This window comes from Pleurodeles waltl, chromosome 3_1, assembly GCF_031143425.1.
Source record: "Pleurodeles waltl isolate 20211129_DDA chromosome 3_1, aPleWal1.hap1.20221129, whole genome shotgun sequence".
In the NCBI taxonomy this organism is placed as follows: domain Eukaryota; kingdom Metazoa; phylum Chordata; class Amphibia; order Caudata; family Salamandridae; genus Pleurodeles; species Pleurodeles waltl.
This window is the reverse complement of record NC_090440.1, coordinates 924,571,009-924,585,887: the sequence shown is the minus strand read 5'-3', so window position 1 is coordinate 924,585,887 and position 14,879 is coordinate 924,571,009. Positions and strand designations below refer to the sequence as shown.

Sequence of the window (14,879 nt, the reverse complement as noted above, 5' to 3'; positions counted from 1 at the left end):
TTCCCCTACCTTGACAACTGGCTGTTGAAGGCGGACACATCCCAGAAAGTTGTCTCCCACCTTCAAACTATGGCAAACCTCCTGCACACTCCAGAAGGTCACACCAGACTCCCTCTCAGACCCTCCCTTTCATTGAGGCTGTTCTGGACACAGTGCAGTTTCGGGCCTATCCTCCAGAAAGGCGAGTCCAGGATATTCTGGCTAGGATTCTGATATTTCAGCCTCTATCCTGGGTTTTGGTGAGAAAGACCCTGAGGCTGCTGTGCCTCATGGCCTCGTGCATCCTGCTCCTGACACATGCCAGATGGCACATGCGGGCTCTGCAGTGGGACTTGGGCCCAGTATCAGGGAAATCTCTCCAACATGTTCCAGATCTGGGAGGGGACTGCGAAACACCTGCATTGATGACTTTAGAATCAGGATTGAGTCAACAGCAGATCCCTCTCCCTTCCCCAACCAGATCTGACAGTAGTGACAGACCAGTCACTCCTGGGATTGGGAAGCTGCATGGGAGAGGCGGAGATCAGAGGTCTCTGGTCTCCGGCGGAGTCTGGACTCCACATCAGTCTTTTGGAGCTCCGGGTGATCAGCCTTGCATTAAAAGCATTCCTTCCCCCTCTCAAAGGCAAAGTGGTGCAGGTGTTCACGGACAACACTACAGCCATGTGGTACTGCAACAAACGGTGGAGTGGAGTCCTGGTCCCTTTGTCAGGAGGCTCTGTGCCTCTGGACATAGCTGGCATATCAGGGAATTACCCCGGTGTTTCAACATCTGGCAGACTCTCAGAACACCAGAGCAGACTAACTCAGCCGTCTATGCATAGCTGATCACGAATGGTGTCTCCGTCCAGAGGTGGCGCAAGGTCTCTTTCAGCAGTGGGGAGAGCCTTGGTTAGATCTGTTCACCTCTGCAGAGAACGTGCAATGTCAGCTGTTTTTCGTGTTTGGAGTTTCCAAGGCAACACTCGCTCAGCAACGCTTTTAGTCTCGAGTGGAACTCCGGCCTTCTTTACGCCTATACCACTTCTGTCCAGAGTTCTGAAGAAGATCAAGAACGACCGGGCCCAAGTAATCCTGGTGGCTCCGGACTGAGCACGGAGAGTATGGTATCCAGAGCTACTGAGACTGGCCACAGATCCTCCAGCCAGAGTGCTCCTTCAGGAGGATCTTCTATCGCTGCAGCAAGGGATGGTTCTCTGCCCATACCTGTCCAATCTTCTCCTCATGCGTTGACAGCAGTTGACTGCTTTTGAGCTTCCACACGAAGCCTGTGATGTTGCCTTGGCAGCCAGGTGTCCCTCCACCAAAACGGTATACACCTGTCGGCATAAATTTGTGGCATGGTGTACCAACAAGTCTGTTGTTCCCCTCTCTGCTTCTCTCTCCGAGGTTCTTTTGTTCATTCTTTCTTTAGCCCTAAAGGTTACTTATTGGCTATCTCAGTTTTTCTGATCAGCCTTCCCTTTATAAGTCTCCTAATGTTGGTAGATTCCTTAAGGGACTTACCCATTTGTTTCCTCCCACTCCGTTTATCATGCCTTAGTGGGACCTCAATCTTGTCCTTACTTACGTGATGTGCGCTCCTTTTGAGCGGTGTTATAGTTGTCCCTTATGGCTCCATACTTAAAAAAAAAAAATCTTGTCACCATCACCTCTGCTTGCAGAGCGAGTAAGCTTCAGGCTCTTTCTTCAAAGCCCCCATTTATGTCTGTGCACCCTGACAAGGTGGTGTTACGCACTAGCGCCTCATTCCTTCCCAAAGTAGTTATGGCTTTTCATGTAGGCCAGCCCATTACTTTGCCTACTTTTTTGTGCACCTCCACATCCTTCTCGTGAAGAGGAGACGCCACCGAATGAATCCAAAAAGAACGTTGGCGTTCTACCTCAGTCATACTAAAACCTTCTGGGTCGACGATCAACTCTTTGTTGGATATGTGGATGCGGAGAAAGGGAAGGTGGTGCAAAAGCGCACCATCTCACGGTAGGTACTACTTTGCATCAAAATATGCTACGCTTTGGCAAAGAAGCAACCCCTTGAGGGCTTGCGCACTCATTCCACCAGAGCAACTGTTGCTACCACAGCATTAGCACGATGATCTCCTGTCCTGGATATCTGCCAGGCAGCAACGTGGGTGTCCCTACACACGTTTACAAAGCATTACTGCCTGGACAGGCAGGTCCACAGGGACAGCTACTTTGGTCATTCAGTCCCTCAGAACTTTCTAGTATGATCTTGGTTCGCACCCCACCACTGAGGATGGCATTGCTTGGGTATCTATTCTAAGGTAAGGAATCTGCAACTAGAAGTCTCTATCAGATGAACAAGTTACTTACCTTTGGTAACTATTTATCTGGTAGAGACCTATTCTAGTTGCAGATTCCTTACTGATTCACCCATGCTCCCCGCCTGCGAACTGATTTGATAGGGACAGGGATTCCCCATTCAGGACCTTAGCTCTGGTGCACTATTTTCAGTGTTCTTCATGGCTGTGCGCTTTGACTTGGAAAGTCGTGAAAAGAGACTGGTGTCACCGCGCAGAGGCGGTGTCTATATACGGCTCATGACATCATCACGGCGACCACAACGCCCGTGGAGTCAACTGACGCCGTGCAAGGGTACTGCTCGAAGAAAAATCTCTAGATCCAGTCTGATGCCTGGGGAAAATTCTACGGTAAGGAATCTGCAACTGGAATATGTCTCTACTAGATAAATCGTTACCAAAGGTAAGTAACTTGTTCACCAGGCACACTTCATTATGATTGAATTTCCCCATCACTCAGAGCCCTCAAATGGCTCCAGGTGGAAGCTAGGATCAAACTGAAGGTTGCATGCATAACACAGAAAGCTTTAAACAGTTCTGGTCCTAAATACATGGCGAATATGATAAAACTATCAGGAGGCGGAAGTAATTCTAGTAGTGCTGAATCTCTCATACTAGAACCAACCAGATTATTAAAAAAAAGGAAAACACATGGATGCACTTTTGCCAGATTTGCTCCAAAAATATGGAACTTCTTACCACCCTTAACAAGAGCAATTACCTCCTTCAGGCATTTTAGGACCGAAGTTAAAGCCTTACTACTAGAAAAACAATCGTCATAAGGGAACTTTTTATAACTAATTCACACTAGCTCATTTGGTATCGTAATGTTTTGTGCTGCTCTGATTTCTTAGTACATTGTATCATAAATGTTTGGTGCTTTACTGTAATACAACCGTCATCAGCTTTCTTTGTACTGCGCTCTTGTGTTGGTGCTAAACCAGTTTGCAGTAGACAGGAAATTCTTCATGTGTGGGTCATGAGCCTTAAAATTCAGCAGATTGCAGATAATCCGCCTTGCTGTATCATTGCTTTTTGTGTCCCCTCCAATACAAAGCAGCTTAATATGTTCTCTGGTGAGATCAGGGATGAAGGCCATGCCTCTGGGTGCTACTATGAATGGTCACCCTTGGGTGATAACACAATGTGTAAAAATATTTAGATGTACTCACCATTTAGCATCCCAAGCACTAGTCCTTCAGAGTCGGGAAAGTCCCATCTGCTGTCTGACTGTAGCTTTCAGTTCCCAGACTCTGTTTTCAGGCTCAAAAATGTGACCCTCCAGCACATCATCCATCCCAATGTCCACATTGTTAAAAAGTGGTTACCTTTTATTGCTTTTAGTGCAACCTCTGTAAGTGACAATGAAAATGACCTTAGATCCATAATTGCCTCAGGCGAGAGGAGACTGGTTGCCTTGGTTGTCACAGGTGGCAGACCTATAGTTTTTGTTAATTCTGGAACTGACTGTCTTTAATCTTTGTCATTGTTGAACACTGAAGATTAGGCACCTCTAGGAGGTCTAGTCCTTGCAGCCCAGGCCCAGCTGAGTCCCACCCAGCAACTGGGCAAGGCAAACCAAAGGTGCCATGAACCAGTGAAACAGTGTAATTCCCTCAGCGTCTGTATGCCACATTGCCTCACTGATTACCACTGCTGGGTCTGTCTAAGCCCAGGCCAGTGTTCTAGTTGTCTAGGGATCCTACAGTGGACCCAGGGCCTGTACATCCTACTGAATTCAGTTGGGATGCACCAGTACAATTCCATCTGCACACCGCCACATTGACTTAGTGAGAGTTTCCATTCCCAGGATCCACTAGCCTGTGTTATGGCATTTGGCACTCCTGCGTGGAAAAACACAGTTTGAAAACACTAGATATGCAACCAACCTATAGGAGATAAGTAGCATTCTAAATATGTACACTAGATATCAGAAATAGGCATAAAAAGTGAAAGCAAACAGTGCAAATGCAGTTAGACAATAGTGACCCTAGGGGGGAGCCCAAACCATTTACCAAAAAAATGGAATGCGAACATAGGACCCCACCTGAGTAAGTGGAATATGCAGATGGGAGCTGGTGGTACTAAGAAACCCCAAAGGTAAGTACCACAGTGTCCCCTAGCGGCCAGGAGAAAAAGAGTGAATTACTAGATTTTCCCCAAACCACCCAAAAGGAAGAAAATGCAACACCCAGGCAAGACTGCAAGAAACCAGTGGATTCCTGAAGAGGAAAACCTGTGGAAGAAGGGGACCAAGTCCAGAAGTCACAGCAGAGTCTAGGAGGAGTAGGAGCTACTACCCATCCAGCTCTGGATGCAGGAGTTGGTCGACAGTGAGACTAAGATGATCAGGAATGCAGCCCTGGAGCAGGTGAAGAGTTCCTGGAGGATGCAGTCGACGTCACACACCGGGTGGAAGATTGCACTCAGTCTTGGCAACGACAGAAGTCGCGGTAAAGCAAAAAGTGTTGGGGGAGTCCAAGGGGAACCCTCAGCAGGGCAGAGAGTCCACAGAAGTAGAGGCAGTCCCCACAGGAAACCCACTGGACGAGGAACCATGAGTCAGAGGAGCCTACGCAACACTACTGGAGAAGGGTCCCACACCTCAGGAGAAGCACGCAGAGGGCTCTGCGTCACAGGAAGGAGTGCTGGGGGCTGGGGATACACGGAACCTGAAGATCCCTTGGAGGAGAGGCAAACAAGCCTTGGCAACTGCAAGAGTCGCCGTGCACGGGGGTACTGTCCAGCATGGGAAGGCAAGGGCTTACCTCCACCAAATTTGGACAGCTGGCAGAGAGGACCAAGAGGACTACTCCGGTCCACCACTCGTGATGCAGGATCCACACAGCTGAGGATGAGAAGAAATCCACTCAGCCCATTGTTGTTGAGGTTGGTGCCTGCAGATACAGGGAAGTGACTCCTTCACTCCAAGGAAGATTCCTTCTTCCTTCTCATGCAAACTGAAGACTTGCCACCCTCAGAGGATGCACATCCGGGGAAATGATGCAGAAGCTGGAAGGAGCTGTGGAAACAATGTTGCAGAGTCTTCGTGGATGCAGATTGTCGTGGAGGGTCCAGTCGCGGTTCCAGTCGGTAGAAATCAAAGTAAGGTTGCAGAAGAGTCCTGCTGGAATCTTCAAGCCGAATATGAGGAACCACCCAAGAGAGAGACCCTAAATAGCCCTGAAAGGGGGATTGGTCACCTAGCCATGTGACCACCTATCAGGAGAGGGGAATCTGACGTCACCTGCCTGACCACCTCAGTTGCTCCCAGAGGTCCCTGCAAACCTTGGATTCAAGACGGCAGAACCCAGGGACACTCTGGAAGAGCTCCTGGCACCACCCGTGGGGTGGTGATGGACAGGGGAGTGGTCACTTTCGTGCCAGAGCAGGGACTGGGGGGTCCCTGAACCGGTGTAGACTGGTTTATGCACGGAGGGTACCAAATGTGCCTTCAAAGTATACCAGTGGCTTGGGGAAGCTACCCCTCCCATGCCATGGAACACCTAATTCCAAAGGGTGAGGGTGTTACCCCTTCTCCCAAAGGAGATTCATTGTTCTGCCTTCCTGAGCTCTTCAAGCAGCAGGAGGGCAGAAACCTGTCTGAGGGGTGGCAGCAGCTTGGGCTGCTCAGAAAACCCTAGAAGGTTGGTAGGAGAAATGCTGTGGGTCCTCTAAGAAGCCCCCAGAGTGCATGGAATCTACTTCCAAAACAGGTTCTGATTTACCAATATGGAGCTGGACAGAAGTAGTGACCTATGTCCGGTACATGCATAATATGGCGTCCCCGCACTCACGAAGTCCATGAAAATGGCACTGGAGTTCGGGGAGCACTTCTGCTGGGGCAGGGGTGCCCTCACACACAGGTACTTGCACCCTGCCTTCTGGACTATGAGGGCCAGCCATAGCGGTGACTTACAGTGACCTGGTGCAGGGACCTATGGTGAAGAAGGGTTCATGCACCCTTTCACTCAGGCTGCAATGGCAGGCTTGCAGAACATTTTGCATGAGTTGCCCATTGGGGGCATAATACATGCTGCAGCCCATAGGGATTCCCTGGTACCCCAATGCCCTCTGTACCTGGCTACCATATATTCGGGCAGTGGTTCCCAACCTGAGGCCTGGGGATGCCTAGGGGCCCACAAAGATTACTCTGGGTGACTGCTGAGAAAATTACATATTAATAAATTAGGTTCCCAGCTTTCAGTAATGACTCATTGGGGGCTCCCGTATTCCAATAATGACTTAGTGGGTCCCTGGGCCCGGACATCTTGTTTGGGGTCAAGGGCAACAAGTTTTTATGTTTATTTTGTCCTTGGGACAAGTAGGCCCAACCCCCTGCAGCACAAACCCTTTGGCTGCCTGTTTACATAGAGTTGAACTCTCTGCAGTTGAGGTAATGTGTTTCCAAAGGATAATGCTGTTCGAACTTGTATTTATGGTTCATTATTTGAAAGCCTTCATTATTAGGGTGCGTGCTGTAAATAAATGTTTTAAGGTCACACTTCACTACTGACGTTGGTTCCAGTACAAAAAAAAGAAAACGTGTACACACATGTTTGAAAAGTTTAGGCTAAGAGGCTAAGTATAATGCTCCCAGAATGCTCTCTGATTATATGCAAATGAAGTGTCATTTAGTAAAATGTGTTGATGCATGCTAGTATTTCCCAAAAATATTTCTAATGGAAAATCAGTGTAACCATTTTCAACACGATTATGGGAAGCATGAAAATAAACAAACACTGACAAAGCCAACTGATCTGACATATTTTTATAAGTCTTTTAGTTTCATCAACGCGTGTCTTGTTTTGACATGGCTTTTGTAACACTTTATTGTTGTGGGAGCTACCAGGCCCTCAACATTGTAACAAACATTGGCAAAACCACCCCAAAAAGTTTTTGAACTCTTAAAGCACACGTTGCCACCAGCGGCATAACAAAGGCCCCGCAGCCGCCCTCCAGGGGGCCCCGTCAGCACAGCACCTGCCCTGAGTGAGTCTGGAGAGGGGGCTCCTCCATGTTCTTTGCAAAGGGGCACCCTCCAGTTTCGTTACGTCACTGATTGCCACTGTAGTTCCTGACACTGAACAAAACTACTTTGTGTGGCAATATGCTCCTTGTGGAAGAGCAGAATGCGATCACTCACACTAAAGCCAGCCGAAAGAGAGAGAAATAGAAGTTTAATAAAAACAAAATGTCTTTGTTAACACCAGACCTAATTAGGGACCAAGACCCACATGTAGGTAGCTTTTTGCATGTCGTAAACAGCGACTTTCGCTGTTTGCGACGTGCAAAAAGCACATTGCGATGCACAAACCCAGTTTTGCGATTCAGTAACCTGGTTACCGAATCACAAAACGGGTTTGCGACTCGCAATTAGTAAGGGGTGTTCCCTTCCTAATTGCAACTCGCAGTGCAATGTAGGATTGTTTTGTGACCGCGAACGTGGGCGCAAACCAATCGCAGTTTGCACCCATTTCAAATGGGTGCTAACACTTTCGCAAAAGGGAAGGGATCCCCATGGGACCCCTTTCCCATTGTGAATGTCACTGTAAACATTTTTTCAGAGCAAGCAGTGGTCCTGTGGACCACTGCCTGCTCTGAAAAAATGAAACGAAAACGTTTCATTTTTCGTTTTTGTTATGCATCTCGTTGTCCTTTAAGGAAAACGGGCTGCATTACAAAAAAAAAATGCTTTATTGAAAAGCAGTCACAGAGATGGTGGTCTGCTGTCTCCAGCAGGCCACCATTCGTGAGGGGGTCGCAAATTGCGACCCACCTCATGATTATTCATGATGTGGGCATTTGCGAAGCCCTTGCGAATCACAGATGGTGTCAAGGACACCATCCTACATTCGGATTTGCAGGTCAAATCTGAATCTACCTACTTGTGGCCCCAAATTCTTAAAGAAATTCACAAAAGTGCACCCATGGTATATGTCGTACCCCTATAAAATATTTGTGAACTGTATTTTAGCGTGGGTAAATACGATGTGTAGATTTGCTCATGTGAAAATCTATTGAGCATTTGCAAGTTCATTTTCCCTCCAGCCACTTTCTTCCCAACCCTGGAAGAAGTTCTAATTCTGCCATTGTCAGGAGTAAATGTCCAACCATCTTATTATGGGAAAATATTAGAGAGAAGCTGGTAAAAATCTTTAAAACATGCAGGTTAGTAGGTTTGCAGACTCAAAGGCATTCCAGCCCTGGAACTATTGCTTACTGCTTCCTCCAGCCCCAGTATGCAGATCTGCAGAAAGGTGGCAAAATAAGGACATTTCTACAGTAGGGATTGAAACGCCAAGTATTCAAGCCCTACTATGGTAGTAGCCCTGGCATAATCAGAGAGGCTATTAATTGCTGCCATAATTTGTCGCCACACTACATGGCACCAAAGGGACAAGTAGATTTGAGAAGCAACCTGTCCCCTGGACAAGTAGATATTTTAATAAATTCCACACCCCTGAAAGTGTAGGTCCACAGAAGCCAAAAGGTTGGGAATCACTGTACTAGGGACTTACATGGGGGCACCACTGTGCCAAATATGGGGTGAAAATGGTACAAGTTACTGAGTTAGAAGGGAGAGAGTATAATCACTGGGGTCCTGGTTAGCAGGATCCCAGTGGACACAGTCAAACACACTGACAACAGGCAGATAATGGGGGTAACCATGCCAAGAAAGAGGGTACTTTCCTACAGCGACCATCAGTTTACAAGGCTTTCAGTCACTCCCTCCTCCATGCTTCGGTGGCTACACAGATGTCTCTGGTATGCAAAGTGCCCCGGCAAGAACCAACCATAACACAAAAATAAGCTTTCCCATGAAGAGGGCATTTGGACTCATCAGGAAAGCCATAGTCCCAGCCTAGCCGCACACTATAGTGCAGCTGGCCTCCAGCCTCTCCCACCCCTCATCGCCCCCTGCATCTGTCAGCCCTGCCCTCTGAATATATGCACTGCAGTCACCACCTTAGCGCTGTCAGGGATCTATTTAGCTGAAAAGGCCATACTGTGAGTTGACACACACTGAGACATTTGCCATTCCAGAGACCCTCCCGGTGTTCTCTAGTGGCTTCACAGCACTCAAGTGAGTCCTGGCACGGACAGCCTTGGCCACTGCAGCATCATGCTCATCAGACCTCTCACCTCCAAGCTGTCTCCATTCTTCTCTGATCCCTGTAGTTGCACAGATCCTTTTTCTTTGCTCTGCATGACTCAAAGCCTCTATTGTGGGTGAGGAGATCTCATTTATCACTAAGCCAGGCACCAGACCTTCATATTATCGGTTACCTAATACTTGGAAATTTCCCTAGCTTTGAGAGTGAGGTATACTACCATTTTGTGCACTGAAGGAAATACCTAGGAACACATCATTGCACAGGTGGTACAATCTTTCACCCCCTTGGGGACCTTAAAGCTTCCATGCCATTCACTGTTTTGCATCATGGCTGGTCTCCTGTCTAGATGTAGTACTGGTTTGGCGACATCCTTGAGCACAACTGCTCTGCGCTTATGACCAAGACTCCACGTGGGAGTCTCACAGCGATGAGTTGCTCCCAGACCCGCAGCAGCCGCATGAGTTAATCAAGAACCTTCTCAGGATCTAGTTTAGTAAAAATCCTGGAAGATACTTGTGTGCTATGTCATGAGTTGTCTTGTTTTCTAGCTTTATTCAATTGCTTCACCCTTTGTTCTGTACCTTGTCCTCGGTTTTTTCAATGAGGTACACTTTTTTATTAAACACCCCTTCTAAAGTTTTAGACCATTAGATGCCAGACACTATCAAAAGTTTGAGGAAGTGCAGCTAGCATCAATACGTGGGTCTTTACCACTTTTGGACTTACCATTTATGGGCTCCTCCTTCTTTTTCCATAACTGTAATGGTTCCCTTCTCCTCAGAGAGAGCGGAGAACCTATCTCCTAGGTACCTTACAGCAACTACTTGTTCTGTGGTTGCTTCTAACGGAAGCCTAAGGTATGGTTCTTGGCTAGGTTTACAACACCAGACACTTTTGTAATTTTCCCAAACTTTTGTTTTTCTTTTAGTTGTATTTTGGATCTCAATTGTGTGCCTCTTCTGCGCTCTGTTGATTTCATATTTAGATCCTCCAAGATACATTTTAGTTTACCAGCATGCTCATATGAGATAGGAATGAGTAGGATTTTCCGTTTTGCCTGGTTTAAGAGGTTATCTCCTCTTGATTTGCACATTCAGAAAAAGAAAGGCTAGCAGATCAGAAGTTACATCAGTTTAAGCCCCCTTAGAGCCCCAGTTTGAGTGAACAATTTCTAAATGGGTAGACTTAAGTTTGTTTCTAAATTATGCCTTTCTTTGAGTTGTATGTATGTATGTATGTATGGAGAAATCTGGTCTCACAGGAAAATTCTTCAAAACACCCTCCATGCTTTGACAGTCTCTCTCTGATAGCGCAAACATCAGTGTCAGCGCACAGGGTGTTCAAAATAATAAGTCTTCTAATTGGTGCTCTTACTTCCGTCCTAGCCTTATTACTGTTTAAAAGCTCAGTAAATTTGGTAGAGTAAGCCGGCAGGTTCTCTGTAAAGCAACTGCTCTTAAAAGCCAAAGATACATTGATTTACAGTCCTTACCTCAGTATCAGAGCTAGGGCAGTTTCCCAGTTACCCCCCATCAAGCTATTGCACTCAAGAATAAATATACACTGAGGGACAAACACACCTTTAAAATCGTTCAGAACAGAAATGGTCTCCCAGAAGAAGCACCAGCACACCCTCCCTGCCATTAAGAATCTTGCCGCACACCTGAATGTATCAGTGCCTGTTCGTGGTATCTGTCAGGCTGCAACCTGGTACTGCTTTGGTATCTGTTTCATGGGTGAGTAATCTGCGGTTAGAAATATCAAATCAGAAGAACAAGTTACTTACCTTCGGTACGCTCTTTCTGATGAATACTCTAACGTCAGGTTCCTCACTGCTTCCCCACCTCCCCATTCTGTCAAGAGGCCTCGTTTTAGCATCTAAAAAAGGTCCCAGATTGAAGATCTGCACACTGGTACATCCAGTTGTTTATCATGTGCATCCAACGGTATGAAAAGATTACAACAACAAGCTGCTGGCGCACACAGATAGTGCTTATATGTTGCTCTGCTCCGTCACTTCTAGAGTAGATCGAGGCCATTTGCCGAGCCATGGCATGTCAACATGAGGCACACACTACTGCTGTGAAAACTTCCGGATCCATTTTGGCACAGGTAGAGTGTCTACCAGAAATAATCTTACAAAATGTAAGTATCTTGTTCTTTACTCCAGCAGTCTAGGACAGTGTTATTTTTGGGAACTCTTCTGGATACTAACAAAAACAAATTTTTTCAAGCATTGGAAAGGCGAATAAAACTAATAAAACTGGTAATCAGATATTTGAAAGGACAGTCAATTTCATTATACCTATGCAAGTCACTGTTGGAAATGATATCATGAAGGCACATCTAGTTCTGTTGTACTGTCTATGAAGGAGGCACTTGCAAGACAAATTGGAGACACTCGAACCAAACCCAGGGCTCATTCAACCATATGGTGGATATTACTCCAAAATGAAAGCTACTTTTCCATGGTGGGCTCAGTAAGCCCATTTTTCAAGAGGTATAGTAATGAGTTCCACTGTTTTTGACAAGAACAGATGCTTCCCTAAAACGGTGGGGAGCTCATTTGCAAGATTTCGAAATCTGTGGCAAATTGGCTCTGCAAGTGTTGAGTCTCAATATAGAGCTCCTGAAACTAAAAGCTGTGACACTGAGTCTTTGGGCCTTTCTACCAAGGATAAGAGGCTCTTTGGTGTCAGCAAATTCTTAATGATCTCGCCAGTCTTTCAGGCAAACCAAAGTTGTATCTTTTTACGACCACTCAGAATCTGAAACGTCAATCTTACTCAAGTTGGAGTCAACAACCAGGGTCATGAGGGAATGCATTTTCGATAGCATGGTCAGTAATTTCTTTGTATGTGCATGATGATGAGGAAATTATGCCAGATCATACCAGTAGCCCTGACATGTCCCGGACCCTATTGGTTCACTGAGCTACTACTTTTAGAACAATGTCCAATTCAGGGAGAACCGATTCACAGTTTTTGACTCTACCCAAGGGGCACAGATGCAAAGTCCTTAAACTTTCCAGCATCCCTCCTGAGCACAGCAAATTCTCACATTTAGAAATACCAGAAGATTGTAAAGAAATCTTGACTAAATACAGGGCATCAAAAATTTGCAGAACTTGAAAATTTAAGTGAAACTATTCTGTTTATGGTGTCTGGACAATAATCATATATTTTTTTTTTTCTACACCACTGCTTGCGTCACCTTCTCTGTTAGATCAGGCATGTGCAGGCAGGCACCATGTGACCCTAAAGAATCAGGACTACACTTATTAAAAATGTTAGTCTCAATAGACTTGACTGACCTAGAGAGGGACATTCTCAGTGTTTATCATTGATCTTAGTGGTAATGTGATGGCGTGAAAAGGTGAGGGACATTCCATTTTTTTCAGGCATATTACTCTTTCAAACTGTTTATATTTTCTCAAGTATCTGTTTTATAAAATGTACATTCTCGCAAACCATGCCACTATGTACCAACTGACACTTCTGCTTTCCCTTCTTAAACTCCCAGTCTGGCTCAACTGCTACTCATTCATGATTCTATTAATACCACTTGCTGATAATACATTGTTGTCTAAGATGTAGTGCCATTAAAAGCACTTCTCACTATTTGTTTCTTTAAATGATGAAGCTTAGGTGCAATTTGTGTAATGTGCAGAAATTACACAAATTACTGGTCCAATATTTTGGACCAGCAGCTTGTGCTCTGTTCTTTCACATTTTTCTCACACTGCGGTGATAGCATTTTTACCTAAATGGCTGCTCAGTTACGCGACATGGCGTATAGGTGTAATTCCAGGCATTTCACAAAATTACACAACATTACGCAGGAGTAAACTAAATTTCATCCTGGCTTACTAAAAATGTCTTTTTAGTTTCTGGGTGGTTGCATTGATAATTTAAAAGGAATATCTGGGTAAAGAGGATAGATTTTTCTGAAACTTCAATTCTTAGACATACTTTGTGATCTTTTTACAGGATGTGAAGTAATAGCTGTCAACACCCGCTCTACCAGTCAGACCTTCATTTATAAATGTGATGCTGTTTTATGTACACTTCCTCTGGGGGTTTTGAAGCAGCAGCCACCAGCTGTGCAGTTTGTACCGCCTCTTCCAGAATGGAAAACATCTGCTGTTCAAAGAATGGGATTTGGAAACCTTAATAAGGTAACTGTTTCACAGTACTCTTGTTTGAAACAAAAAGTATACACTGTTTTAATCTGCGTTTGTGCTATTTAGCTCCATGTCCATGTTTCAGAGCAAAGGTTGTTTGCCCTAAAATGTCTGTGTGTAGTTCTGCTTGACAGCAACGTTTTTGTAAAATGGAGTATCCATTCATGTATTTTCAAAATATGATTGTGTCCTAAATTTGACAGGCTTGGGATTGTTAGTATTTCTAATAATTGTTTTTAGAGCACAGCATAATTTCATGTGGGGGCTCATGAAAGGCCTGTCCTTAAATGGAAAATGTTGAATTAATCTTGGCCCTGTTGTTGAAATCTTGGACACCCCCATGTTTGAAAGAATGTTTATTTCTTTTTCAGTTAGGGATCAAGGATTTGTATCGTGAACACCTTATAGGCAGCTTTTCTCCCACTAGATCTGTTTTTGATAATACAGATACTTACATGCGTATCAGTTGACTTGCTTGTCAGTCTAATTTGCTTGCTTTTTTATTGGTGACTTTCCTCCCGTTTCTTGTGTATGTCCCTCCCCTGTGACATAGTTTCTTTACCATCCTTTTGATAGGATTACTTGTAGCCTTCAACTACTTAAATTTAGGGAACTTTTTTCAGTTCTTTTTCTTTCAGCATGCCATGCGAGTGTATGTGTTCTTGCTTCCTGGTGTGCTTTCCCCACTGAAATCCTTGTCTCACCCCCTCATGCTCTCTGTGTATCTCCACCCCCTCCAGCTCATCTGTTGCTTTTCCTGTCCTCCCCTGGTTTTATGCTCTTTTCATTTATTTTTATATCCACCTTTTCCTCGATCCTTTATAGCTCTCGCCCCTGCTCCCGCTGCTCACTACCTCACACCCACACCTTCCAAGAACACCCACTCCACTGTTGCTCAGCTGGGCCCCTCCTTTCTGTAAAAAAGAAATGTGCTTTGGGACATATTTTTTTAAACAAATTTGTATTTACCTTTCTAAGATATACTTCAGCCATCTTAAGAGTAAATAAAAATAAAATGCCTGCCACAGTGTGACACACATTGTGACACACATTCACATGCATGGTGGTGCTGGGGCTAGTGTAGGGTCATGACCCAAAAGTGCACATGCATAATGATGCATGTGCACATATGCAGCATTGCTTTTTTTGAAGCATTTTTACGTTTTTTGGCAATGCTCCCCAGAATTGTACAAATACCATAGACCTACATTGACAGTCAAAAGGAGAGACTTGTTGGCTTTGACAGTGCTGGAGTAT

The 14,879-nt window shown here is 45.3% G+C and overlaps 1 protein-coding gene across 3 annotated transcripts in view; it reads left to right on the top strand.

Moving 5' to 3' along the window:
* KDM1A (lysine demethylase 1A) overlaps positions 1–14,879 on the top strand; it is a 590,627-nt gene that overhangs the window by 418,423 nt on the left and 157,325 nt on the right. For all 3 annotated transcript variants that reach the window (XM_069223917.1, XM_069223918.1, XM_069223916.1), the window contains one exon: positions 13,429–13,616. In XM_069223917.1, the coding sequence (XP_069080018.1) occupies positions 13,429–13,616 (188 nt within the window). The remainder of the gene's footprint in view (positions 1–13,428; positions 13,617–14,879) is intronic.